Source organism: Calonectris borealis, chromosome 9 (assembly GCF_964195595.1).
Source record: "Calonectris borealis chromosome 9, bCalBor7.hap1.2, whole genome shotgun sequence".
In the NCBI taxonomy this organism is placed as follows: domain Eukaryota; kingdom Metazoa; phylum Chordata; class Aves; order Procellariiformes; family Procellariidae; genus Calonectris; species Calonectris borealis.
Genome location: NC_134320.1, coordinates 828750 through 856249, shown reverse-complemented (window position 1 = coordinate 856249; position 27500 = coordinate 828750). Strand labels below are relative to the sequence as shown.

The 27500-nt window shown below is 51.2% G+C and overlaps 1 protein-coding gene across 8 annotated transcripts; it reads left to right on the top strand.

The window, feature by feature from the left end:
* Positions 1 to 105: 105 nt before the first annotated feature.
* Positions 106 to 22934, top strand: THAP4 (THAP domain containing 4). 8 transcript variants are annotated; one of them, XR_012674777.1, is made up of 7 exons: positions 117 to 389; positions 1278 to 2434; positions 11383 to 11542; positions 14445 to 14554; positions 15871 to 15974; positions 18104 to 18259; positions 20211 to 20456. XR_012674777.1 is itself a non-coding variant. In XM_075157773.1 (6 exons), the coding sequence occupies exons 1-5, from the start codon at positions 313 to 315 to the stop codon at positions 20501 to 20503; spliced, it is 1797 nt and encodes a 598-aa protein (XP_075013874.1). In that variant the 5' UTR covers positions 113 to 312; the 3' UTR covers positions 20504 to 20505; positions 20640 to 22094. The 8 variants fall into 8 exon arrangements, 6 of the variants coding, with proteins under 6 accessions (XP_075013879.1, XP_075013874.1, XP_075013877.1 ...); XR_012674778.1 differs by lacking the exon at positions 18104 to 18259 and adding an exon at positions 16583 to 16759 and having other exon boundaries at positions 20211 to 20266; XM_075157773.1 differs by lacking the exons at positions 15871 to 15974; positions 18104 to 18259 and adding an exon at positions 20640 to 22094 and having other exon boundaries at positions 113 to 389; positions 20211 to 20505.
* The last annotated feature ends 4566 nt before the right edge of the window (positions 22935 to 27500 follow it).

Genomic DNA, 27500 nt, shown 5'->3' with positions numbered 1-27500 from the left:
CCGGGCGGCTCATCGGGAGGCAGACGCCGTGCAGCGCCGAGGAGGCAAGCGAGCGGCGCCGGGAGCGATTCCCCCCCTTCCCCACCCGCCCCACAGCACCGGCGCTGTACGGCGGCCCCTCGGCCAAAATGGCGGCGGCCATGCGGCGGCCGCCATCTTGGTTGACGGCAGTGCCGTACAGAAACCCCTTCCCCAGCGGCGGAGGGGCGGCCGAGGTGACCTGGCTCCGCCATCTTGCCGTACGGCTGGCGGCGGCCCGGGCCGGCGGGCGGGGGCCGGGGCCGGGGCGGGCCCGGCCGGCGGCGGCCGGAGATGGTGATCTGCTGCGCCGCCGCCAACTGCTCCAACCGGCAGGGGAAGGCGCACCGGGGCGCCGTCTCCTTCCACAGGTAAGGGCGGCCGCCCGGCCCGCTTCAGCCCCGCCGCCCCCCGGCCCTCCCCCATCCCCCGGCTCCGCTCCGGCCTGGCCGCCGGGCTGGGGGCGGCTGCCTGCCCCCGCGGCGCTTCCCCCGCCGTGCCCGCCCGTCCCTCCCCGGCACCTCCGGGCCCGAGCGGCAGCGGCCGCCCTTTGTTTCCCTCAGCGCCGGGGACCGGCTTCGGGCTCCTTAACGCCTGCAGAGATCGGCTTGGCAGCGGGGAGCTCCCCCCCGCCCCTCGCCGCCGCAGGGCCTGGGCCCCGGGCTCACGCCTCGGCCTGTCCCCCCCGCGCCTCGGCCTGTCCCCCCGCCTGCGCCCGCACCGGCGGCCTCGCTGGGGATGCTGCCCTGGCTGAGTCCCCAAGGGCAGGTCGTGATCTCGGGCGACCGAGGCGAGAAGAGGCGCCTCGTTCAACTGCTCTGGGTCTTTTTTCAGTTCAGGCGTTTTTACACCTTGTTAAACGGACCCGGCGTAAACATCAGCGGGGTTGCAGAGGCAGCAGGTGGACGGCGCGTTGGCCGAGCCGGGGTGTCTGGGTGTTGGTCGCATCCTCCGTTTCTCCTCGTTTGCGGACAGGCTGCTGCGTTCGTTGTAGGGTGGATGAGCAGCTAAGTAATAATGGGTCGGTCGCTGATGAAAAGGGAAACGGCGCTTTTTAGTTCTGCGCTGTTTGTGAAGTGGGGCTGTTAACAGAGGGAACGAATATCCAGTGTATTGGCCCAAAGTGAAATAATCCTCAAACGAGCGTAACCTGTTAAAATACAGCTTTCGCAAGAACTTCCTAAACCCAAGATTACCAACCCTTCTGATTTCCAAAACGCAACTTATTTTTTCATGTTTTTTGTCTGTTTGGTTTTTAGATTCCCTCTGAAGGATTCAAAGCGTCTGATTCAGTGGCTAAAAGCTGTTCAGAGAGACAACTGGACTCCCACCAAGTATTCATTTCTTTGCAGCGAGCATTTCACCAAAGACAGTTTTTCTAAGCGGCTGGAAGACCAGCACCGATTGCTGAAGCCCACTGCTGTCCCTACTATCTTCCAGCTTGCAGAGAAAAAACACGACAACCTGGATTATGTCAGAAGCAGAAGAAAAATAGCAAGCCAGGTGCCGCTGCAGGATGGAGAAGACCCAAGAGAAGGAGGTTGTGAGGTAGTGCAGAGGACCTCGTCTTCTGGCCAGGACTTCATGGTGATGCAAGGGTCGAAAGAGATGGAGGAGGTGACTTTGCAAGCGGAAATAGGATCGATGTCTGAGGAGGAGGAGAACCTCCACAGCCAGCTGGACGGCCCTCGGAGAAGGACGTTAGGTGATAATTTGGTTGCAAAGCCTGGACCTCAGAAAAAGCCTGAGAGATCTTCTGTAGAGGACCGTCCTAAAGCCACCTGGGTGGGGAGCTGGGTAGCGGACAGAAGTGGTGTGTCAGTCGACGACTTCACGCCTCCTGCCTCTGGTGCTTGCAAGTTCATCGGCTCCCTTCATTCTTACAGCTTTTCCTCTAAGCATGCCAGAGAGAGGCCGTCTTTCCCAAAAGAGCAGCTAGAAAGGAAAAGGCCAAAGAGAGACGTGGAACCAAGCTGCAGCAGCCATCTTATGGGACACGATAAGGCCGTAGCAGAAGGCTCCCCTACTTCATCCCTCACCGCGACCCCCCAGAAACCTTCCCAGGGTTTGTCGGCGTCCCCAGCAGACCTTACTCCTCAGCCTGCCGCTGAGGCTGTGGTGGGGCGGAAGGGTGACACAGATGCCAACCCCATGTCAATCAACGAGGTCATCATGTCGGCCTCGGGAGCTTGCAAGCTCATCGACTCCCTCCACTCGTACTGTTTCTCCTCCAGGCAGAGCAAAAGTCAGGTGTGCTGCTTGCGTGAGCAGGTAGAAAAGAAGAACGGAGAATTGAAACTTTTGAGGCAGAGGATCAGTCGCTCTGACAGTCAAGTCAGGAAGCTGAAGGAGAAGCTAGATGAGCTGAAGAGGATCAGTTTCCCTTACTTGAACAGCCTGCTATCCCAGGACTGTGGTCAGTATTCCCAGTGGCTTTGCGTTGAGGCAGAATTCACCATGTTCTTAGCAATAAGAGGCTGTTTAAATTAGAGGTTGTAAAGATGTGATGGGTAAAAGATATGAGAAAGGTACGTTTTTGAAGGAGTAGTAGCTTGTTAGACCAACAGATAGAGGTGAAAGAATTAGGTTTTTGGGCACATGACCTATTTCTTATATCCCAAAAGTTTCCGAGGCGATTCCTGGTGTGGAATGGGAAGTTAGGTCATGGTGTTGCAGACAACTCTCTTGATGATTTTTTTTTTTTTTTTCTTCCTGGTTTATTTTAACTTGTTTGTGACTCAATGGCACCTGTTAGGATTTGCCTTCCTTTGGAGCGTGCCTGTGAATTTTTTTGGCGTGTTAATGAGCTGTCATGGGCAGTAGGTATCCGGGAAAGTCGTTGTAGCCTTCTCCAGTGATGTAAGAAGCACTTCTGATCTTAGATTTCATATACTGCAGTCAGTACTCGGGATATATGGAATCTAAGTGAGGTGGTAGGTATCAAATATGACAATGTCATGATACACAGTGAGGTCGCTTTTCGTGACCGAAAGTCTGTGTTTGGTTTGATCATTTCCTCCCTTGGAAGGCAGAAGAAGTCAGGAAACAGATAATAAAGTGGGAAGAGATATAGAATGACTTCTCTATCAATTAAAAAAAAAAAAGATTGAGACACTTGAAAACATAGGGGAACTCAGTGAGGGACGAGGTCATGTAAAAAGGTTGTTGTGGAGAAGTCGAATCGGGCTATAACCCTTTCTCTTGCAAGAAAAAGTGCTTTAATATACAGATGATAAAATTTGCACAATGACTCCAGTTGCAAGCTACAATTTGGGGGAAATGTTTAGGAGCATCTAATGATGATTGATGTTTGTGTGGCTGCTGAGAAAATGTTGGGTTGCCTTGTGAAGGATGCATGACTTGGGGCTGTCTTGAAGAAGTCGTCACCCATGTATGGTTAGGTCTTCCCTCATGGTAATTCTCGCATCCATTATGAGGTTTTTTTCTCCTAAAGAAGAAACTTTATGGCTGCTTCTAAAGCCATGGCTTTAGAAACCTCATGGCTTCTTCTAAAGCCATGTAGTATTAGACATGGTCAGAAACATGATACTGGCACAGACAGACACGTTCTCCAGACTATTACAGCATGGCCTACTTCCTCACTCAAGTGCAAGAAAATAAATCCCGACAAAATTCTTGAAGGTTGATACCCAATGCTACTTTTTCCATGTGTTTTTAATTTTCCAGTGTGGGAAAACTCACACTTTGATTTGGGTAGAGGGGGGGAAAAGAATTTTTTTCCCCCATGGGAAATGAACATAGTCTTATTTGTACCTTCTGGTCTGTATTTTTGTATTGTTTTGGTGTCAAACTACAGGAAATAACTAAATACAATTTTAAGGTTCCATAATTGTCACTTATTCATATATATATATATATTTTTACACACACACACACACACACACACACACACACACACACACACGAAAAAAGGGTGTCTAGCTTTTTTGGAATACCTTCAATGAGATATAATTGCAAAAAGAGTGTCCTGAAGGATGTTTTTCTTTATTCTAGTAAGCACTATGATTTTTCTTTTCTTTGCTGAGACGGATGTTCTTATACAAACGTCTTGGAGAATGTGAGAATTATAAATTAAGAATATCTTCTATAAGAACTATATATTCTATTTTCTAAGGGAAAATGTCAGTTTTCTTAATGAATTGACCAAGTCGCTACCTGTTCTGCCATCTCTTATCGACAAAACTGGAGATCAGTGAGTGAAAATGAGTCATTTCAGCAATTACAGCTCAGTGCGATGGGAAGTTCTTATGGAACCCTTTGGCTTGTTGGGGGCTAGCTGGCTTCCCCCCCCCCCCCCCCCCTTCCAGTGTAATATTGGTGCTCATCTGCCTTGCATTGTGTTTTTTTGTGCTCATAGTAATAGTTTATGGCAGTCAAAATACCTGATTAAGTGCAGCTGGGTGGGGTCTGGTTTATGCCTAGACACTAAGTCTTACTGTAATGCAAAGCTGAACTGAAGAAGGGCTTTTTGGTATTCATAAAAATATAGTCAGGTAACATACTAGGTTAATAATCATTTTAGTCCTGTTAGTAGCTACATTTCAGTTGTCCTAAATCATCTGACGTGTAGTTGAGGTGATGTTATTAGTTGTGAACCTGAGCCTGCATATTTTTTTCTTCTAAAGGCAGTGCCTTGGGGATGGGGAGTGTAAGTAAAGTAACTGACTGGACCGACCATGCAGGTTTTTACGTGTCTGCATCCCGGCTCCACACGCTGCAGGACCTCTCTTTGCTGCTGCCTGACGTTCAGCCGCTTCCACAGAATTGCGAGCAGAAAAATGAGCTTTAGGCCCGCACCATTAAGCCGATCTTCGTTTTGGTACTAGTTCTCAGCTGATATTTTCCTCCAGTGAGACAAGTAAATTTCTGCTGGCTGTATCTAAACTACAGCTGGCTGGAAAGAGCAGGTTTCTGCAAAACTGCTGCGCACGCGGTCCCTGCCAGCCACGCTTGAGGATCGGTGACTCAGTCTGGCTGAGTTTGGCTCACAGCGTGCTCGAACTGTCATGATGCGCTCAAGCAGTGTTTCTCAACCTGTCTTAACAGGGGGATCGACTAACTGGTTTTAGGAGAAGCCCTGGGCTGTTTCCTGCGCAGCTGCCACAGTGGCCTTTTCCATCTAAACTTTGAATTTGCTCACTTGTTTGCTAGGAAAATGTTTCCTTCTGTTTCGTGGGCCGCTCCTGGATGGACCAAAGGTTGAGGAATACTCAGAGGCAAGCGGTTAGGCACAGTGCACCAGGCAGGACGAGGTTAGGTGCATCTTCTGGAGAACAACAGGATACACTGGGAGAAATCGGGGAGAGCCAGGGCGCAAATACGGATCCAGTGTCCTGGGGAAGGGGAGGCTATTCTAACAGCACTGTACTATCTGACCATCTTGTTCTGCTTGAAGGCTTCGCAGCTCTGCTGCACCATACTCCCCCAGTGCTAGCACAGACAGGAGAGCTGAGATGCTCCTTTCACAAGATCACCTCGTCTTAACGTGCTCGAGTTTGGTCCTTTTGTAAAACTACATCTCCCAGCAGGCACCGGGATAACTGTCTTACCTAATCATGAGATCACTTCCCTTATAGCCATCTTAGCAACCCTGCGCAAAACACTTTCTGGTGAGCAAAGGTGGTTAGAGAGCTAGACCAAGCAATAGAGAGATAACTCCGCAAACTATGGCTGGCAATGGAGCAAACGCAGGTATGATTCAAAGGGATTGAAGTGTCTGTATTTATCAGAGAGGTAAAGCTGTTAGAATTCAGCCGTTTGAGCGTATGCGGGGCATGCTTCCACACTGCATGTCTGCTTTCATGAAGGTCATATTAAAGGCAGGAGAGTTTGCAAAATGAGTCCACATGACAAATGGTTAGAATTTTGTTAGGAATCTGTAGGAGATCATATTTCCTTCCAGCTTAGATTTGCCTTTAAATATTTGTACAAAGCCAGCATAGAAATGTGGTCATTTATAATACTTTTTACATGCAGATGAAGCACAGTTGGTGAACTTTGGGCACAAGCAGAAGGACTCGAACGTTAAATGCCTGGTTTTGTGCTGAGATGGCGTCCTGATGCCTGGTCTGTGGGCCTGAGGTGGTGTTTCCCATCAAGGTGGCAACAGGTTTTCGTTCATGTTGCAGAAAACAAATAGCAAAATCGTGTTCCTCAGTGGCAGTGAGAAGAGAAGTGGGATTGTGAAAGGGTACAAGATGCTGTACTTTCATCTGTCTGATCAGGACTTGAACAGCAACGGGTCGCTGTCCAGTTTAGCTTGAAAATGAAACGCTTATAATGGATCACAGAGATGTGCTGTCAGAAACGTTGCCTCTCCCAGGGCAGGCACTGCTAACCTGGCAGCTGCACGTTAACATGGAAAAGATTTTAGAAGAAAAATGCTTTTATTCTGAGATGGCAGGTGCTGCTTGTGATTTTTTTTTTTCTGCCTTGTTTGGGATGGGAATGGCCAGGGTAGAAGGCTAGTCAGTAGAGTAAGTGGGCGTTACAAAGCACGAGGGAGCTATAAAGTGAGCTAAGAGTGAGATAAGGGGTAGGAATATGTGTGCATAGATTAAGAATGGGCCTGAATCTGTGGCAGAAGGCATCACGAGGGAGGCTAGGTGCGACTTCGCAGCACCTCAGGCCCGAGCACGTGCTGCCCTGCAGCGGGTGGGAGGTAAGCTGCCTCGTGCTCCACATGGGAGCAACCAGCACGCAGGCACCAACACGCAGCAGGTTTGGGACTTGGTTGATCAGGGAAGTGGCTCTTTCACCACCCCCTTGGAGAGAAGGGCGATTGAAAGGGGGGAAACAAGACTTTTTGCTCTGCTGTTGCTTTTTTTTTTGATGGAACGGTCTTGTTTTTTCTAGTTTTTTTTCCTAATAGCCTATACACCTTGTGCATTAAGCATTTAATTCTGCAGTGAGTCCACAATGACTCAGGACAAAAAACCAGTTTGCACTAGGAAGCAATGAAAACGCTAATAAAGGAAAACTCGAGAGAAAGCAAAACATATTGAGGTAAGCTCAGGTAGGATGTTCAGGTTTCTCATAGTAGTGCATAATTTTAAAAACATTTTCTCTGTGTTTTGTAGTGCAGGAGAACTCTGACAGTGACTACAGCGATTGGAGCATTTTACCACAGAGATTAGAAACAGAGGCAATAACACGTTGGTGCTTGGTCGTGAAATTAATTACTAAGATAGGCCGTAAGATGAAAATTTGTGCATATAACCGCATTCTCAGCTTTTAGAGCAGAGATGGAGCTAGAGCATGTCAGTGCTATGAATGGTTTACTGGGGGGAGCATCAGCAAAGTGCGTAAAGGGCTGCAATATTCAGGGAAGGGCAGCAGAGTACAAAGCCACCTTCTGTACTTACATATGGAAAAAGTACAAATATGGAACAAGGCTGCTCCTTAATTACCAGAACTTTGATGATGATGATTTAAATCCAGTAAGCGAGTCAGCTGAAGAAAGGACTGCAGGAGGCTGCCCAGCTGTTGCTGTAGACCCTGCACTTTGAAGACTGAGAAGGTGCTGTGTGAGTTGGTTTGGTTTTTGTTTGGGGTTTTGTTTTTGGGATTGGGGTTTTTTTTTTGGCTTAAGTTTCCTGCAGCAAGTATTCCCCAGCTTAGGGGAAATAGGTTAGCTGCCTTGTTAGCAACCAGCCAGCTGCTCACGCTGCAGTTTTGCTGATAAAGCTGCGTAGGAATTTGCGCCAGCATAGCTTTCTGTGCCAGAGATCCCACTTGAGAGCACGCTGGCTGAAGCCTGTGTAGACATGGCCCGAGGGGGCTGTCCAGCCGCTTTGTCTGGTTTGTCTCACGGCGGGGAGAGCGTGCTGTCTCCCACTGCAGAGCGTGGACAACCGGTTGCAGTCTGACTTTATTACAGTGAAGGGAGGGATTTGACTTCTAAACCCTCCGTGAATGGGAAAGATGTGGAAACAGTCCACCCGTGAGATCGGAGGGATGAAGTGGGGTCAGAATGGTGAAATGGAGCTGACTCGCGTGCCTAGGACTGGGCATGGCAGTCTTGGCCTGACTGGCTTCCTGAAGAAAAGAGATCTAGGTGATCAGGTTGCTTATGTGGCTGTGGTTTTTGTCTCCCAAGCTGTTGCAACTTGTGAGCGTCGTGGCTGATTTCAGTCGGATTTCGTAGAAGAGCGGAGGTCTCGAAGGTGCTGGGTCCCTAACGGCTTCAAGAAAGTCTATCCTCTGGTAGGGGAAAGTGACTCCAGGAACGTCCCTGTTAAGAAAGAGGCTGTAGTGTGAGCTTCCCTGTTATTAGATAAAAGAGCAACTCTGCATGTGGATGCCAGAGAACGAGCATTAAGAGGACCCCATCTGAGTCTGAGGCTTTAAATGTGCAGAAGGGTGGCCAGTGTGTCTTGCACTGCAAATTCTCAGACGTGGTTTGTATTCTTGATATCGTCACACACTTACTTTCTAAGCCGTAGTAGCAGGTTGTTTGTAAAAATGATGCGCCAAGAGTTTAGATCTTTAAAAAGGAAAGTACATGCTCCTTCATCAGTGAAATTCCTCTTCACAGTGACTGCATCTTATAAACCTGTTGTTTGAAACAAAGCAGCTCAGCAGACAAAGATATTTTCCTCTTTGAACTCTACTTTTTGTTGCTACAGTAGTCTTGCATTTACCCACCCCAACCATGACATAAGAAGCAAATTTCTTTTCAAATCACCACTTTTTTTTTCTGATGGACTCAATCAGCCTCTCCCTTGTCTGCCTCCCCACTCTTGCTTTCTCACCTCTCAGCTCAGCCCTCTGGGACAGACGGCTGCCAGGGAGAAAAAAGGACTTAGTCCGCTAGTCAGAGACCAATACGGAAGGTAAGAAGAGCATGGCATAGGGCGTGATCAGGACGTGTTTACTCTTCTGCACTTCATTGAGTCTCTGGTCCTTATTCCCACTAGCACTTCTGTTGCTCTCGGCTTTTCCAAGCAGCGTAAGAACTAAAAAGCTCATGTTGGCTTTGCTGCCATACACGTAGTTTGGAAAAGTAATAATAGTCGCTTGGCCATGTTGTTTGCCCAGATGCTGTAAACTTCAGGATATACCGTTACATCTTCACTTTTCAGCTGGCTAGAAGTCCAGCTCTTTGGAATTGAGACTAGCTTGCCTGGTCAAGCGCCTCCAGCCAGGCCGGGTGCTGCACAGCAAGGCAACGGGGTCGAGCTGCGGGTTCTGAAATGATCGGTTGGCTTCTCTTGGTTTGTAACTGAGTCTAACGAGTGGAATTGGCTAAAGCCGTATCTTTCATCTGTCATTTTGACGCTTTTCCCTGAAATGCTGCAAGGTTGGTAAGCAGAAGAAAAGTGCCCTGTTACAAGCACTGTGGTGACAGAAAGCATTAGGCTCCTAGGCTTTGTTGCCACCTCCTGACCCAGGAGAGGGCAGCAGCAGCCCAGGCTGCAGTTTCTTTTAGCCTTTCCAAAGCTTTGCTTTTCCCTTCCACAGTGGGAGTTTGAGCCTGCAAAAAGCCTGGAAAGAAATGCAGTGTATGCGGTAGCAAGTGAAAGGCAAATACCAGTTGGATGGGGTAGCGCTACTCTCCTTGCTCGCAAAACTGCGTGCTCTCAACCTGAAAGTAGAAAGGGAATCTGGTTCCTAAGGAGCAGTGTAGAAGTATGGGGTTTCTTGTAGCAATAATTTTGGACTTTTGTTATCAGTCATCACTGTGTTAAGGTCTTTGCTGCACCAGAATATAATGTTCTGTTGCTTTGGTTGCTCACAGCACGAGTGGAAGGTAAGTACAACGAAGTACTGGCCGGTACACTAACACTGCTCTATGGATTGTAGGAACCCCTTCTTAACACCTTGGTGAGCCGGTGGGGAATGCACCGGCTGGCAGGACGGTCTTTGCAAAGGCTGGCTCTGATGCTGTAGATTTTTATCACCTATTTCATAGTGAGCTCTTATGTTTTCTTATGTTGCTTCACTTGCCAAATACTTCAGGATAAAGATGCATAGCAGCATCTTGCTGACATGCCGGCTGGCTTTCTAAAGCTTCTATCTATGGGAGAATAAATAACAAAAGTGATAATTCTCTTTTACCCGGGAAAGTTTCTGTTCCCCCTTTTTTGGCGTTCCAGGTGCAGACTCTCTGTTCTTCCTTCTCGCTCAATCTTTTTGACCTGACGTTTGGGACTGAGCACAGTGAAACTCAGACTTATCAAGCAAATTTTTACCCACAGCATCACCTTTTTAGATCATAATTTCTCCCTGCAGCTGAGTCCATGCCTCTTAGACCTGCCAGACAGGTAGCTTGTCTTGTATTAGGCGATATCACTAGGTGTGGAAAATGACCCCCTTCAACTCCCACCCTGCCAGTATGAGTCATTTGTTACGTGAGTGGGAGGAGGGCATGCTTTAAGTATACTTCAGTCATACTTGTCTGCATAACATAGCTAACCTCGAGTAGTGGGCACCTCATTTCTATTGGTATTGGTCTTCCCTGAGATCACGTGGGTGCCGTATCGCTTTCCCTGCTTACTTCTTAGGAAGGGGTCTGCTTTGCTGTTCACATCCCCATTTCTCAGATTTTTTTTTTTTCAGATCACACCCTCTGAAATCACAGCAAAATGCAAAACTGTTGTTTATCAAAGCTCTTCTAAAATGATTTGTTAAAGAAGTTTTAACTTTGTGAAACAGACCTTGGTTGTTTCTTAATAAATGCAATGACAAAGGGAAGTAGCTTTCTCTTCCATTTACGCTTTAACTTGCAGGCACCCTAGTCTTCTTAAAATGTTTCACTTAGCCTTAGTCTAGAGCCTACACAGAACAACTTCTGAACGATCCCTGTCTCTCTGTACAAGTGCAGGCTGTTGTTAACCTCTTCAAAAAAAAATTACTGCCAAACTTTGATCTTGAATATGTATACAGCCTGATTTTCTTTTTCCTTTGAAGTGAGGACTCGTTTCCTTGGTCTCTGAAACAAACAGGAACGGTACGTACTCAGTGCTTGAGAAAAAACAAGCCAGAGCGTTAGAGATTTAATTATCATTTAGTGATAATTCTTTACACTGAGATTTCAGTCTTCTCCTTCCTTGCGTGTAGATGGGAGGGGGCTTTCTCTTCACATCAAGCTACAGAGAGGAGTCAGAAATGGACCACCTGGAAGAGTGCTCTGTGTAAAGCCAAGAGCAGGTTTGAAAACAGACCTACTTTCCGTGACTGTCCGTTGTTCCCCATCTCCCCTTGCACCTTGGAGCTGCTGCTGCTGTAGAGAAAAGTGCTGCTGCTGCATTGGACCGTTTCTGAGGTGTTTTGTGTTCACCTCCGCCCAGCTGTAAGCTGCAGAGCACAGATCCCTGAGTTTTCTTTCTTCTTCCTCCACAGAGACTCCCCAGCTGAATCCTGTGATGGAGCCCCTGTCCTGGATGCTGGGCACCTGGCTCTCAGACCCGCCAGGAGACGGCACCTTCCCTACAATGAAGCCCTTCCAGTACCTGGAAGAAGTGCACATCTCTCACGTGGGGCAGCCCATGCTCAACTTCTCGTAAGTCTGGGGGTTTATCTGTGTTGGCAGCAGCTTTTGGATCGGAGCAGGCATGGCTCCAGTGAGATTTGCTGGTTGTGTTTCTTTTCCAGTGGCAAACTAAACAAGTTTTCACCTGCCAAATGAGACGATGTAATGATATGTGACTGCATGGTCTGACTTCCGTTTGCCTTTAAAACTTGTGATTAATTGGCATGCTGTTGCAACATACCGAGAGCTGCACACCTGCAATCACTGAAGATTCACTAGCCCAAGAGTACGGTGCACGTCTACAGAGCTTTTCAAAAGTGAGTTCACACCTGTGAACTCGTGCAGAAGTGCACGTGTACAGGATCAGGACTGTGGCCACGGTGCAGCGTACAATTCTTGTGGCCCGCCAGTCTTGAGGGTTACATAGCGAGAAGTAACTCAGGGTGCTGCGAATGTGACTGTAACTTAGAATAGTGAGAGTAACAGCGTACCAAGAATGGCCCCAGCATGGACATCACTATTGTTTGTGCAAATTCTGTACCTGCCTTTGAAAGACCAGTGACCCTTCCACTTTAACGTGATATTATGTATGTTAGCCAAAAGATGTACTGTCCTCATGGCCAGAAAAAACCCACCATTCTTCTTGCTGGTGGTAGCTGTCTAATTAGAAATGAATCTTCACGTAATAGTGTGACAACTGCTATCATTCTGCTTTGTGAAACTCCCAGTTACAGATATAATAAATGAAGGAGCTATGGCATGGCTGCCAAGTTTGTCCATTTTAAACTGTGGTCCTCAGTCTTCACCACTGTGAAAATCTGAGAAAAATTAAAGTGTTTAACAAACTATATGGGATAGGAGGCAGATAGCTTAACTGCTTTGGCTGCAAGTAATTGTTCTAAGAGAAATCAAAAAGAAATCTGGAGGAAGAGAAGTGACATGCTAGCTAACTGTTCAGTGCTATTCCAATACTCTTTTGGGAGGGGCGATTTGGAAAGTTTGTTGCTTGAAAAACCAGAGACAAGAATAATTACAAGATGCCAACACTATGTGAAAGATGCCCTGTGTTCCTGGTGCGCGCCGTTCGTTGTGACAGAGCTGCCAGCTCAGCATGTGACATTTTTAGTCCAGTTTCCAAAAGAAACAAAGCTCCGACAGTCATGCTCTGTCTACACCTCCCTCTCCAACTTTTGAACAGTTGCTGATTTGAGTCGGCTTTTTTTTTTTGTGTGTGTGTGTGTGCCAAGGAGGTACACAGCTCAGAAGCATCAGGAAAACAGGCAGCAGGCTTGGAGGACAGAGACCCTGTGCCTCCCTGGCTCCTGGAGCAGTGCCACTTGACTGTTACAAGACAGTCCATGTGTCTCTTGAATACTTCAAGGACTGAAAGAAGTCTGATTTAAGTTCGTTCCTCCTTTGATTCTAGATAATCCCACCATAAGGCACAACTCTGTAGGGTACCTGGCTTCACTAACTGCAGAGCACAGAGGCTGAGAGGCTAGGACAGTCCTTCGCAGGGATGCAGCCCTGCACCACCGATGGAAGTCATTCCTGTTTCTTCCTATAACCACATGGTTAAAGGGAGACATCCTTTATATAAAGACAAAGCCAAACAGGTGGAGTAATTTGTGTATTTGTACCCAGAGGACATTGGGGAGCCAGAAGCAGCTGCAAGGCACCCAAACTCCTCCCTAACTGCATGCCTTAGCTGTGCTCCCCCTTCCTTGTCTCCAGTTCTTTGAAGCCCACGGGTTTCTTGTACCATGTGTAGGGGTGCCAAGTGCTGCACCTTGTGCTGCTGATCTTCTAGGAAATGTTGACTCCGCGTGATTCATTATATTTTACTTCACGTAGGAAACACTTGCTTTGGACTTTTCAGCTCTCAGTGCTTCTTTAATAAATAACTGTTCCGGCTTGCCATGCGCCAGTGCCTGGACGAGCCCTTTGGTCAAGCTCTTCTTGCACACTTCCCCTGTTACCGTTGGGGTGGCAGCTGACGATACAGCGTATCCCCAGTCCCAGGACGGGGACAGTGGACAAGGTGACTGGTGTTGGCCGTTTCCAGCAGGCAGGTCCCAGTTGCACAGCAGAGACACGTGTGGAAACTGCTGTCGCGTGAGGGAGTTCTGGGTGCAGGTTTAGCAGCAGCAGCTCCGAGGTTGCTTCTGTCTTCTTTCTTGTAGAAGGATGCAGAGTGGGAAATGCTATGAAAAACAGTATGAAAAGAGAGAGATTAATCTAGAACAAAGAAACACTAATAGGATAGTCCACTAGCTTGCTATTGTGTTCAAGCTGATGTTTAATTCAGTTACCTGTGTAGACTCAAGAATGCTGTAGCACTCACTAATAATATATGAACATGTGTGATACATATAATCACCCACATTATGGGTGACCAAACGTACAACTTTAAGGCCTCATGAGGAATAGATAAGAATCTGAGCTGAACTTTTTTTCTTTTTGAAGGGGGTGGTGGGAGAAATAAGTCTGCTCTGTTACTGCCTGCAGCAAGTAATATACCAAAAAAACAACTTGCCAGGTTTAAAAGCCAAATAAAGGTGATACTGTAATTCCAGATATTTATTTGAGAAAAGGAAGTATTTGAGACAGAGTATGGCTTCAGCATCTGTGAAATGTCTGACTTCCTGAGGAAATTTCTGAGCTAGCTCTTAGAAAGACCCAGGAGCTGTGGAAAATCTGAAGCTTGAACTTAAATAACTAACTTCAGCTCTAAGAAACAGCAGTGCCTGTAAAGTAACTATATTTTTACACGTTTACATCTCCCAACTGTGAAGCATTGTCAGTCTTTTATTTTTCAAATTATACTGCAGGCAATCATGTGGTTAAATAAAATACTGTTTCCTCTGAGACAATACCAGGCCAAACACTGTATTTTCAGTGCAACAGCTTTTGTATTGTGATTTCCCCTCAGGTTCAACGCCTTCCATCCGGACACCAGGAAGCCCATGCACCGAGAATGTGGATTCATCCGCCTCAAGCCTGACACTAATAAGGTGGCCTTCATCAGTGCCCAGAACACAGGTACACACCTGATATCCACGCTGGGGAAAAGAAGAGGTCCTTACCCTGCTGTGCCATTTCATCACCTTTCCAGAAAATTACTGCACCTCTCACAATTTCATTTAATTTATTTTCACTGTGGGTTCAGCGCACAGTGAAAACAAATTAGTAAATGCGCTTGTGTCAAAAGCACTGAGTTTCTGGGACTGCCTACGTGGCTTTGCCCAGACAGTGTGGCTTTCTAGCTTTCTGTGACAGGAAAGGACTGCAAGTCAAAATACCACTCATGCAGGGGGCTCGAGGGGTATCCTTTCCGCAAATGATATTTGCAGATGTAACTTTGTAAACCAAAAGAAAAGCCCCTGTAAAAAGAATTGCACTCTGAGCCTTAATGATGGCACGTGATAAGTGGCCAGTGACATTCTTGATGCCTTTGTAGCATCCTAGTCTTTTTTTGTGCAGAGGCAGGGGGAACATGTACAGATACGATGCTTCGTTCCCACTGCTCCCGTGAGTTGGCCACAGTTGACCCTGTGGTAGAAATAGAGGTGCATGCCCTGGTTCATGAGCTCCTGGGTCTAGAGTCCTCCTTCTACTGCTAGTGTCGTATTTGGCCAGCTGCTCCTTCTAAGCAGGGTCAGATTTAACATCCCACTTGAACTGTTGTTACCAATGTCAACACTTGCCACATTTGATTCTGTGGTGCAGGGTAGAGCTTGTGGCCCTGGCAAGGTGGGGCTGTGGTGGTTTTAAACCCTCTTTGCCACCTCTCCACCCAGGAGTGTTTGGTGTGACCCGTGTAGCGGGTTCCCTTAGAGACCCTGCCCAGGCTGTGGCACTACCAAGAGCCTCCGCAGCACTGTAGCAGGGGAGCTGCTCTCCTCCTGTTCCCTCAACAATCTTGGAAAGTAATCTCAGTGCAGTCTTCTTAGCTCCTAAACTAGGAGAATCTCCCACTGTCTGGAGTAGTGCCTTGGTACTTGTTACACACTTACAGGAACTGAATGAGAGAGAACCACATCTAAATTGTAAGTGAAAGTGTGTTAAAACCCAATTGGTGCTTAAATTTGCATCTAAAACTCCAGAGCAGGTGCTGAAGGGAAAACTGCCAGTTGCAATGTGATACTCATCCCACATGGTATGTGTAAGTCTGGCTGGATTTTTCTAAGCAGCGTTACATGTCCTGAGGTTGCGTGGATTTGCAGTTGTCAATATGTGCTAGGTCAAATAAAACTGTTCTTCAGAAAGAGTGGTGGTCTATTACATAGCCTAATAATTGTGGCATCATTAAGTAACCTTTGTAGCCTAATAATATATATGACCTTGCTTCTCACTAGGTCTGGTGGAGGTGGAGGAAGGGGAAGTGAATGGACAAGAGCTGTCTATAGCTTCTCACTCCATAGCCAGGATCTCCTTTGCCAAGAAGCCCCACGTAGAGCAGGTGAGTGCACATGTGGTGAGCAATTCACATAATATTGCTAGCCCAAGAAGGTGTCTAGCTGAGAGGATAGGTTGATTAGCATGCTTTGATTACAGATTGTCATCAGGAGTTCTTGGAAATACGGCATGGCATCCTGGCTTATCCTTTCTGTAACAGCCTTCAGAAGATATTTTGTACATTACAAGACCCAGAGGGATCGTTAAGATAAGAATGGATGCACTGAATTAGACCAGCTAACCCAGAATCCTGTCTCCAGCAGTGGCCAGTAGCAGGTCCTTAGGGAAGAGAATAGGAAAGTCTTGTCTAAATACTCTTGTACGGCAGTGGTGTTACTTCTTAATGCTGGTCTTCTGGATTAATTACAGTATGAGGGTGCACACATGAGGTATGTCCAGTATTGGGCCTCATCAGGATATTTTAGGAACACCTGCCTTTCACTGGAGCTCCACCTCGTCTTCGCAAATCTTGCTTGCTTGCTTTTCAGGGCATTCACAAGTCGCTATGGGCTCTCTTCCCATCTGTGGCTGCTTGGCAGGGCTGGCACTTGCTGTCAGCTCCAGGCTTGGTTGACTGCTTCTTGGTTTTTGACTTTTTTTTCTTTTGTGTAGCGGTGGTTTGTTGTTGACACAGCTGGATGGGGTACAGCCAGCTGCGAGTAAGATGGCACTGCCAGAGTTATTGTGGCATACTGAGGTCACTGCTGGAATCCTAGCTGTCACATATGACGTTGTCTTGGCTGACTAGCAGCTGAGAAAACAGCAAGGTTGAACAAGCTCTCACAAAGAGTAGGTACTGGCATGTTCTTGCATCTGTGGTGTTTCCTCTGATGACGTGTGAACCAAGTGACTGACAGCAGATTTTGAAGGGTGACAAGTGAGGTGTGGCTCTCGGGAGAGAAGACAGTACTTTGATTGCAGCAAATACAGTATTGTCTCAGTCTGGACTTTTAAGGCTTAATTTTGCAACCTAGTTTTTATGCGCTATAAAACCAACCCATAGGTAACTGAGAGCACAAGTTTGTGCAGATGCAGCCAGTGTCATAAGTGTGCTCCCTAAATTCACTGATGTGCCAAAAATTGTATGTGCCTACACAAACAATGTCCTAACTCCCCTTCAGATGCGTGTTTTAAGTTCTTGGGTTTCTCCTTTCCCAGAAGCAGCTGTATTGCCTCCTTTAGCAGGAGAAATAAAGCTGTTAAATACTATGGATATCACCAAGGCAGTGGAGCTCTTAATTACAAACATTTAAATAAAATGGGCCACCCTCTCAGAGTCACTGCTTGAAATGTGAGCAGATAGACTGGCAGGAGGAGAAGGGGAAAGCGACAGAAAGCCAGCGAATGTCTTACTGGTTGAGGGCTGCAAGGCTGGCTTTGGCTGAAGGCTGGAAGAGGGAACTTCCCGAGCTGAAGATCCATGCTCAGCTGGCACCTGAGGGAAGTTCAGGCCCAGGTACTGGTCACAGCGAGTATCTGGGAGGCCCTTGCTGGTGGAGGAGGATGTAGAATGAGAGGGCATGGCAGGTAACCAGCTCCCAACGCGTTTTCTTCTTCACCAAGAACAGCATAAATTGCCCATGGAAATGAAGAGACCACAAGTGTTGTGAGAAGGGCGTGTGTGCTGCTGCTTTAGCTGCTCGTTTTGAGAAAATTTCGCCATAATGTTGTGTTCCCAGTGAAAAGTGATCCGGGATGGCTGTGGCTCGGCCGAGCCGTAATTCAGGCAGGAAGACCCGTTCCCTGGGCCAGGGCTGTGTTGCAGGCGCTCGCTGGCGTGGCCGTGCTGAGGTGCGGGGAGCTCCCCGCGTGGACAGAGGGGAGCAGTCCCTGGGGCTCTGACCCTGCTAGAGGCGGTGCTGACGGGACGTAAGGCACAACTGCAGCGTATTAGACTCTTCCTACCTCTCTGAGGAGCTCCTACCCTGTGCCTATAGATAAGAGATGCTCTGCAGGGAACGGAGGAGCACTCTTAGACCGGGTTTGTTTCCAAACACCCTGCTTATGTTCCCCTGCGAGTGGACAACAGGCACGTTTTTAAATATTTTTAGACTTCGGGACTGTCCTCGCAGTATGTGGGTACTGAGGGAACTGGCTGATGCACCTGCAAGGCTGCTGTGTTATCTTTGAAAGGTGATGGAGATCAGCGGAGTTTCCCGATGGCTGGAGACCCATGACCCATGGCATGTGGGTCACCCATCTTCAGAAAGTGCCTGACGGTCAACCTGGAGAGCTACAAGCTGGTCAGCCTCACTTCAGCCCCTGGAGGTTCTGCACATGAAGGAGAAGGTGATGGGGCACAGTCAGTATGGTTTTACCATGGGTAAATGATGCCTGGCTGACCTGGTTATCTTCTGTGATAAAATGACTGGATTTGTGGACGAGGGGAGAGCAGTGGATGTCGCTTACCTTGAATTCAGCAATTTTCCACGGCCCTTTCCCAGTGCTTCATGTTTCCTCTCCTGTGTGGGAAGCAGCAGTCTCCCCGTGCGTCTCGGGTGTGCATGGAGTTTGCCCTCCCACGGTACCATCAGCCAGCCTTTGACTGAAGCTTGCTTTTAAAAGAAAATCCCTCTCTTCTTTTTTGCCCAGTTCATTTCATTTCCTCCTTCTGGCATTCGGACTTCGTGGTTTGCCCTGCAGTGGTCCGTTCAGAAAAAAATGGGCCGTTCAGAAACCCTGAGCTAAGGTCACGTGTGTGAGATGATTTCTTGTTCAAGACGAGTGTCTTTTGTATTCCTTTTAATTGCCCTTTCCTGCTTAGGGTATTTGAGGAACACTGTCGTGCATTACAAAGAAAGCCCCAGCTGAGCAGCAAATATTAATCAAAACATCATTTGCATATGACCCTGTTCCTGCTGTTGCCCCCATGAATGTCAGAACAGCGGCGCATCCTTGACGCCGTGCGCAGCTTCGTTCTCAGCTGGCGGGAGGTGTTGGATATTGGCGTTAAGGGCACACTGCGGGTGCAGGAACGGATGTGTTAACGGAGAGGACGCTGTCTCGGAGCATGCAGACTGGAGATAGCTCATGGACATGCCCTTGAGTGACCTTTACTGGAAACGAATGCATTTGCAAAAGCCTCTGCATTTTAGGAATTTCTAAACGGGGCTGGTTTACATGACTGCAAATTAATCGTGCTTGCAGGTTGTCCTGCTCTCCCCAGGACTTTGTTTCTCTTCACCCCTGGGATTGTGTTTGGTGCGGGAAGCAGCAAGTGGTCACCACGCAGCATAGACAGCTCTTCTGGATGATGTGGAGTGAACCCGTGCTGAAATCACACGACGGGCCGAAGTGCTGGGTGCGTGGGGTCCGTGCCAAGCTGCCTCCTTACAGCAGCGCTCACTCGGCAGCGCTCATGCCGAGTTACGTGGCCGTTCTCCTGCCGGGCCGGGCAGCTGGAGAGACGCCCTCCGGACCGTTATTCTGCAACAGGAACGGGGGTTCAAAAGGGGTGGTCCCACTTTTCTCCTTTATTTTGGCGACAGCTAGGAGCAGGCCTGCAACCTGTGCTGAACACTGCTGGACGCTTAGCTGCTCCCTCCTCTGGTTTGGAAGCCGCTGAAGCCTGGGTTCAAGCATCTGCTTGCACAGGTCCGAAGTGGTCCGGCTCCACAGGGCAACCCCAAATTGCCTCTCTTGAGGTTTGGTGCAGCACAGACAGACTCGCAGCCTGCCCGGGTGGAGCGGGGGGACGATGTCGCCTGTCAAGCCCTCTCAGTGGATGGCAGCGCTCTTCCCTCCGGCCCCGGAGCTGAACCCCCGCCTGGCTGCCGGTGCAAGCCGCGGCTCGGCAGGCTCTGATCTCCCCATGTAGCATGAGCAACACCTTGCTCTGGCACGGAGTGGTGACTGCAGAGAGCCCGGGTGGTTTTGAAGGCTGACTTGGGATCTCATCCAGCGCAGAGCATCTCCCTGAGCTGCCGGGAGCCGCTCTTCAGGGGGAGGGCTGTTGGCCTGTCTGTGCTGAGGTGATGTCAGTAGTAGTGCCAGGACACTGCGTTGCTCCGTGGATAAAGGTCTTGGGGCTTGGGGCTGGTATTTTGGAAAGGGCTGCCGCCTTTAGGAGAGAAAACTTCTTGTTTACTCGCGTGCCTGTGGTGAGCATATCCTTCCATCACTGGTGCGCTGACAGCAAACACAAGGATGGCAAAGGGAAGGTAGAAAGCGCAGGTAAGGAATTTAGCCTGTGGATGCTGTATGCTTGATTTCGTTATTTCTTTTCTTACTCCCTTTTTAGATTACCAGAAAATTCAGGCTCAATTCCGATGGGAAACTCGAACAAACTGTCTCAATGGCAACCACTACGCAGCCCATGACTCAACACCTCCACATTACCTACAAAAAGGTGACGCCCTGACGCCGGGAGGGCTGGGCCTCCCCGCCGAGGGCGAGGAGCGGGGCGTCGTGCACCGAGAGCAGCGGCAGCTCGGGAGCACGGCATGGCAGACCCCGGAGCTGGCTGCCTGTGCTCGCCCCCATGGCCGCCGAGCTGCCCGTCCTGTTGAGAATGTTACTCAGATGTTTCTGTAATGGTATATTAAAAAAAAAAAATAAAAAGCTTTTATTTTTATGGCTGTGTCTTTGGGCGTGATTGCAGAGTGGTCAGCGTGTCCCTCTGCTCTGGCAGTGGTTACAGAGGGGCTTTTTGATGCCTGTTTCTTAGTAGGCATTGGGTTGCAAATCCAACCTCCTGGACCCTTCTCTGCAACCTGAACAACGCCGCGGAAGCAGCAGGATCAGGAACGGATTTGCGCTGCAGGGACAGACCCCGAGAACTCCAACTCCTGCCTCGTGAAACTTGGCTTAAATATTCGGAGGGAGCACCTACCTCTTGCTGTGGGACGGAGAGAACCGTCGCAGGACCCGATCGTGATGGTGCCGTCCAGCTGACTTGAAAGGACTTGGGGCAGTCCTGGAGGTCAGGACGAGACCTCACCTAGCTTCAGTGCAGAATATCACAAGAGTTTGGGTGACAACTGTGAGCCAACGGGCAGCAAGAGAAACTGCAAACAGTGGGGATCGATCTCGGCAGTTCTTTTTTCGAACTCGGGAGTCATGATGCAGCCTTTGACCTTCATGAAATCTGTCATCAAGTCACTCGGCAGTGAGGGAGGCAAAGGTCTAGCCCTGCTTCTGGTCTACAGCGGAGGTAGGAGAGATGATTCTGGCTGTGTTTCTCCATCAATTGTCTCCAAAGGCTTTCTGTGGTGGGTGTGCGGCTCTAGGGAAGGCGTTGGCGGTGACATTTCTTTCTCACAAGCTTTCTGATGCCAACCATTGTGCAGAAACTGCGGGAGGGCACCATGGGTCTGATTTGCACCTGTGGCTTCCTTCAGGACCCAAGACCCACCTCAGCCAAAGGGATTTAAAACCTTTGCGGTTTTGGAAATGTCTGCTCTGGTGGCTCCCTGAGCTTCTCTGAGCTTCGCGGTGGCGTCCTCAGTGTATTTGCAGGGAGCGCAAAATGATTCAGACAGGCGGTTTCAGCATGTAGTGCTACAACGGTAATTTCAGGAAAGGTGGACGGGGCAGCGAACAATTCAACAGATCCTACATTATATTCCAGAGTTCCTGTATTTGAAGATGCAAATGCTAACAGACCAATAAATGATAGCACAGAAACTTCTCAGGGTTTTGGAGACAGCGGAAGGCTTGGGGGAGGCAGAACTTTGCAAATAGTCTCTGATCTGTGAAGAAGTGGTTTTGAATGTTGATGCTCTAGGTCTTTAAGTAGAGGGTGTTGATCAGTGGCATGAAGCCTGGACGGAGGCCGATCATTTGCAGTGTACCCCAGGGGTCAAGACTGGGTCTGATCCTCCTCCTCTTCACTGGTGATCTGGATGATGGGGCACAGTGCACCCTCGGCAAGTTTGCTGATGATCCCACACTGGAAGGAGTGGCTGAGACACCAGGAGATCGCGCTGCCACCCAGAGGGACCGCGACGGGCGGGAGAAGTGGGCTGATGGGAACCTCCTGAAGTTCAGCCAAGGGACGTGCAAAGTCCTGCCCCTGGGGAGGAACAGCCCCAGGCGCCAGGACACGCTGGGGGTGCCCGCCTGGAAAGCAGCTCTGCGGAAAAGGCCCTGGGGGTCCCGGTGGGCACCACGTTGAACTCGAGCCAGCAAAGGCGGCCCATGGTGTCCTGGGCTGCAGGAGGAGGGGCGTTGCCAGCAGGTCGAGGGAGGGGATCAGCGCTGGGGAGGCCACCCCTGGAGGGCTGTGTCCAGTGCTGGGCTCCCCAGGACAGAGAGACAGGGACAGACTGCAGAGAGTCCAGCAAAGGGCCACCAAGGTGAGCAAGGGGCTGGAGCATCTCCCCAGTGAGGAGGGGCTGAGAGAGCTGGGGCTGTTCAGCCTGCAGAAGAGAAGGCTCGGGGGATCTGCTCCATATCTGTATCCCAATATCTGAAGGGAGGGTGCAAAGAAGACGGAGCCTGGCTCTTTCCAGTGGTGCCCAGGGTCCAGCCGGCGCAGGGTGGCCCTCCTTCAGCAGGGGCTTGGACCAGATGACCTCCGGAGGTCCCTGCCACCCCCACCTGCTCTATGAGTGTGTGATGCTGGCACAACAACCACCACCAACAGGGACCGCCTGAAAGGGACCGGAGCAAACGCGGAGGTGTGAAGCACGCTGCCGGATGGGCTTTGCATCACAGGGTCTGTCTCTGAGGCTGGGGGAGCTCCTGGGTACGTCCCGGAGAGCCTTGTGACGTCACCAGAGAGTCACAGTCACCCCATGACGTCACTTGCAATGGGCAGCTATACGTGCCAGCGCCGCGTGCTGCCAGCGGCACACGAGACGTCGAGTCCTGTGGGCAGCACGCGAGCCATCGAGTCCTGCCAACGGCACGCCAGACGTTGTGACCTGCCAGCAACCGAGGAGCCGCCGAGTCCCGCCAACGGAACCCAAGCCTTTGAGTCCCGCCAGCGGCAGCCATCAAGTCCCGCCAGCAGCAGAGGAGACATCAAGTGCCACCAGCAGCTGACAGGACACCGAGACCCGGCAGCAGCACTGGAGGCGTCCAGGCACGAGCTGGCGGCGCCGGCAGCCGCCGGGATCTCCCGGCGGGGGGACACCTGCCCCATCTGCCTGGGTCCCCTCGAAGGCCCCTCCGGCGTGGACCCGTGCGGGCATGTGTTCTGCCATGCCTGCATCCAGCGCTGGGCCGCCAGCACCGTCCCTGCCACCTGCCCGCTCTGCCGGCGGCCCATCATGGCCACCCGCCGCCTGCAGGTGGAGGTTGACCGTGCTGCGGTGGCCCGCCGTCGTCGTGGCCGCTTCCACCCCTACGCGGGGCCGTGGCCATGGCGGCAGAGGCAGCAGCAGCAGCAGCAGCAGCGGGGCCCCGGCGGTGCCCGGCGCCGGAGCTTCTCTGCTGAGCGTGGGGAGCGCAGCTCCCCCGTGCCCCGCCAGCGTGTCCGCAGCCTGTCCTGGCAGTGGGACAGCGACGGGCGCAGCCGGCTCCGCTACCCGCCGGTGATCAGGGAAGATCCGTCGTGGCTGTGGAGGGTCCGGGACGAAGAGCCGGGCTCAGGGGACCACGCGAACCGCCTGCCCCGGCTCCGCTTCTGAGCTGGGTGGCCGGGCCCCGCGGGGTCCCTCTGAAATAAAAGCACCGGGGATGCTGAGAGGGGCCACGCCTGGTTTCTTCCGTGCCGCTTTGCTCGTCCCTGCGGGGATGCATCCCGGGAAGGGGAAGGGGAAGGGGAAAAGGAAGGGGAGCGGGAGAGTCCCCCGGGACTCTTCCAAGCAGATCCCTGAAGGGGCCAGTGTCTGTGTTCCTGAAGGCCGGGGTGAGGAAAGCGGCCGAGATGGAGGTTTGCGGAGACCCTCCTCTCCTCTCCTCTCCTCTCCTCTCCTCTCCTGGTCGCGCACCCCCCCGTGCTGCGGAGGGCTGCGATCCCGCGGGGAGGCTCTCCGGGCTGGGGGAGGCAGCCCTGGCACAGCCGCCTGCCGAAGGGCAGCTGCCCGCGGGAGAAGCGGCCCCAGCCGGGACGTGCCTCGTATTTAGGGAGTCTGCTTCCTCACCAGGTGCGGGTTGGCAGCGAGGGCTGATGGAGTCGTCACTCTCAGGTGGCCCTGGCTCGTCAGGCCCTGATGGGGTAGCTGGGGGAGGCAGGAGCAAGGCTGCCTTGACCTCTTGCGGGGCTTGGAAGGAGGAATCTGTCCGTGGAGGTGTTCAGTTGTTGGGAAGAGCTGGGTGGGGGGAGTGACGCTGCTCTCTAAGCAAGGAGCTGGGTCTTTCCGCAAGAGCTTGGCCTGTGTCCCCGAGCACCCCTGAGAGCCCTTGTCCAAGTGGGGTGGCCTGGGGGCTCCTGGCAGCGCTGGGCACAGACGAAACCCCGTGCTGCGCTACCTGCGTGAGGGACCCAGGGGTGGGGAAAGGGGGGTGGGAGCTGACTGCTCTTCCGTGGTCCTACGCTTGCCCAAAACTGGCTTTGCGGTCTGAAGGAGCCTTGCATGCCAGCAACACATCTGCTTGATAGTTCGGTCTAAGAAAAGCTGGCATTGCCTTCTGCCCGGTGGGGTGACGCGCTCCGGGCTGCAGATGGTAGCATTTCTGTGGCCTTGCCTGAAATGCTCCATTTGCCTTGCCAGGCCTATGGCCCTTGGACGCAAACTGCTCGAGCTCAGCTTCTGAAGCTAAACCAGCTGTGAAACCTTGCTGCTGCTGCCTGAGCTGTGCGCTGGCTGCCAGAGTCTGGCTGGCTTTTGCCAGGATGGTCAGAGAGGCAAGACTTGCAGGTGACTCTTAATCTAGGCTGTCTCTGCTGCCAGAAGATACTCGGCTCCAGGTGGATAATTCTGCTAAACGAACAAGTGATCCAATGAATTATTGGGATGGGAACATCTCTCATCATGCAATTTTTCAGTGAAAACATAGGAACTTAGGGTAAGAGTTGAGCTCTGCAGCGAGGTTCCTCCTCGCCGGCTCGGGACAGCCTCCGGCACCTGCAGCAGCAGCGGCCACGCCAAGGCAGCACCAGGATGGCTTCTGGCAGGACCGAGCACCGGCACGAGAGGGGGCTCCCACAGAGCCGGGGCCACTGTTGGCAGAGACCCGGAGCAAGGGGCTGATCCCGGCAGGAGCTCCATGGCGGTGGCAGGAGGTTTCCTGCTCTTTGGTAGCAAAAAGCATTCTGGTTCACAAACATCGATCTGGCTGAATGTGACCTGAGGCACGGGACGTGTGTGCAGGCACAGCCCCCGGCGGGTGGCCAGAGTCCTTCATGCTCTTACCTCGTTCCTCCCGCTGTCACAAATGGATGTTAACTTGCCAGGATTTGCTTTCGGCCTTGATGGGTTTTAGCTGAGCTTTTAGGATGAGCAGCGTGAACCACCCCAGCGCGCTGGCTCCGCGCGCGTCCCATGGGCCACAGTGGTTTTGGCATACGCAAAAGTGAAATAAAAGCCGCGGTCTCCAGAGAGCTAGCCAGCCGAGAGCGGATGAACATTCACATTAATGTGTAATTAATGTGCAGTTCTGGCTTCAGTTCTTTTGGCAGTGCAGAGTTAATTACAACTGAACTGTAAAGCATTGCACGTGGATTTTATTTACTGCCTTATTAATGGCATCTGTTCTCCCAGCAAAAAGTCTCAGCTGTTTGCTCTTGTTCAAGGAAACTAGAAGCACTCATTGCATAGATGGCCCAAGCTAACTTAGATGCTTTGGCTGGAAAGCGAGCTAAAGGCCGTGATCACACCACGGCGTTTTCCTTTGGGCCCCGCTTGTTTGTTTAATGCATTGCCCCAGCACCGGAGCCCATCGCAGCATGAAGGGGGGCACAGGGCTCCAGCCCCAGACCTGAAGGACGTGCCTGCGTTTGAGAACCAGCAACATCTGTCTTCCCAGCTGTCTCCCAGCACTGCCCCACGATCTTTTACAGTCTTCTCCAGCAAAAGCCATCAGGGATGGCCGGGGCCTGGCGCTGCAGGCCAAATCGCTCGGTGCTGCAGTATCCACGGCCTTGGCTGCCTTCCTGGCCCGGCTTTGCTGCTCAGCACATTTCCCGAGGAAGGTGGATGATGGTTTTGTTAAGCGAATTTTGTGGCAAATGCAAGTTAAGTGGCTGCACATCCAGTGGAGAAGCCAGTTCATTTAGGGCACAGAGCATAATGGGAGGAGGAGAGCATCTGAGACGGGGAGGTGGGAAGCACCAGCCAAAAGGCATTTGGTGCCTGTGGTCTGACTGTGAGCTGCCTCACCCGGGGCTTGTGTTGGGAAAATTCACACCTGGCTCATGGGGAGCGAGGCGAGAGGCTGGGGCGCAAAGCATGGAATTACAAGGATAAATATTTATTCATGGGCATGAGGTGTCCCAGCCAAATCAGGGCACCTGAGTGTGGTTTTACACAGGGTTCTTATACCCTTCAAGCTTTCAGGTACAACACGATGGGACCTATCACTAACACCCACGCTATCAATTGCTAATCACAGTAAAACTTTGCAAAGCCACTCGATTCCTGCAGCATTCTCACCACTTGTCTATTGATCCAGGCGTCCCTGGAGTCTTGCTCGGGTTACTGATCTGTGACGCCGGGCAATGGGAGGGTTTCAAAGACGCGCCAGAGGGGCTGCGATGCTGGCGTTATCGCGGTTGTCCCAGGGATAAAGCTGTCCTTTATCCTTCGTGGGCAGCCCTAAGCTTCCCAGAAGCAAAGTCCTTCTTTCCAGGGCCGGGCTGTCCTTCCATTTGTTTTGCTTAAGCATAAACAGTACCAAAGTCTCCACTAAAATTCCACTGCCTCATCACATCACAGTCTGTAACTAAAATACATATTTTATATATATATAAAAAAATAAAGTTAATACACTTTCATACTATAAAGACTGATTGAAACTGATAGTTAGGGAGGGGATTTTTCATCAGACTTGCCAAGCCTGCGACGCGCCCAAGCCTCCATCAGAGCCGCCGGGCTGCCGCTCCTTTCTGGTCCCCCGGGCAGCCCCTGCTCGTGACATCCGCCAAGAGGGGCTCGGGCGCGAGCGTGCAGCCCTGCGCGGGGCTGACGGCAGCTGGAGGCCGGAGGCTGCGGGTGGAAATCGCTGCTGCAGGGAGTGGGGAGCGTGACTCAGCCGCTCGAGCAAAGTCGGGGCTTGCCTGGGCACTGCAGCTTCTCGGCAGGGACCGCTTCCGCAGCCTGATTTGCTGGGAGGCTGCCAGCCGCCCTGCCACCTCCTCCTCTCTGCAGGCAGCTCGCAGGCAGCTCTGCCCTATTCTCCTCTCATCCTCTGTGTCTCCAGTGACAAAATGACCCGCCGGAGGAGAGGGACACGGGGCTGAATCCCAGTGACAGGCACGGAGCAGAGGAGCTGGTGATGCGGCCAGAGGATGCTGCGGGGAAGGTACAGGCAGCCTTGCTGAGGGTGGTGCCGGCGGAGGGGCAGGAGGGGTGGGCATGGTTCACAGCGTTCAGCGCCTGCGGTCAGGGCTTTGCACCCCTGTCCCGATGGGTGCTGTGACCACCCTGCGCAGCCGAGAGGCGACCTGACCCCCGGGGTGAGGGGCCCTGGGCTGCCTGCAGTG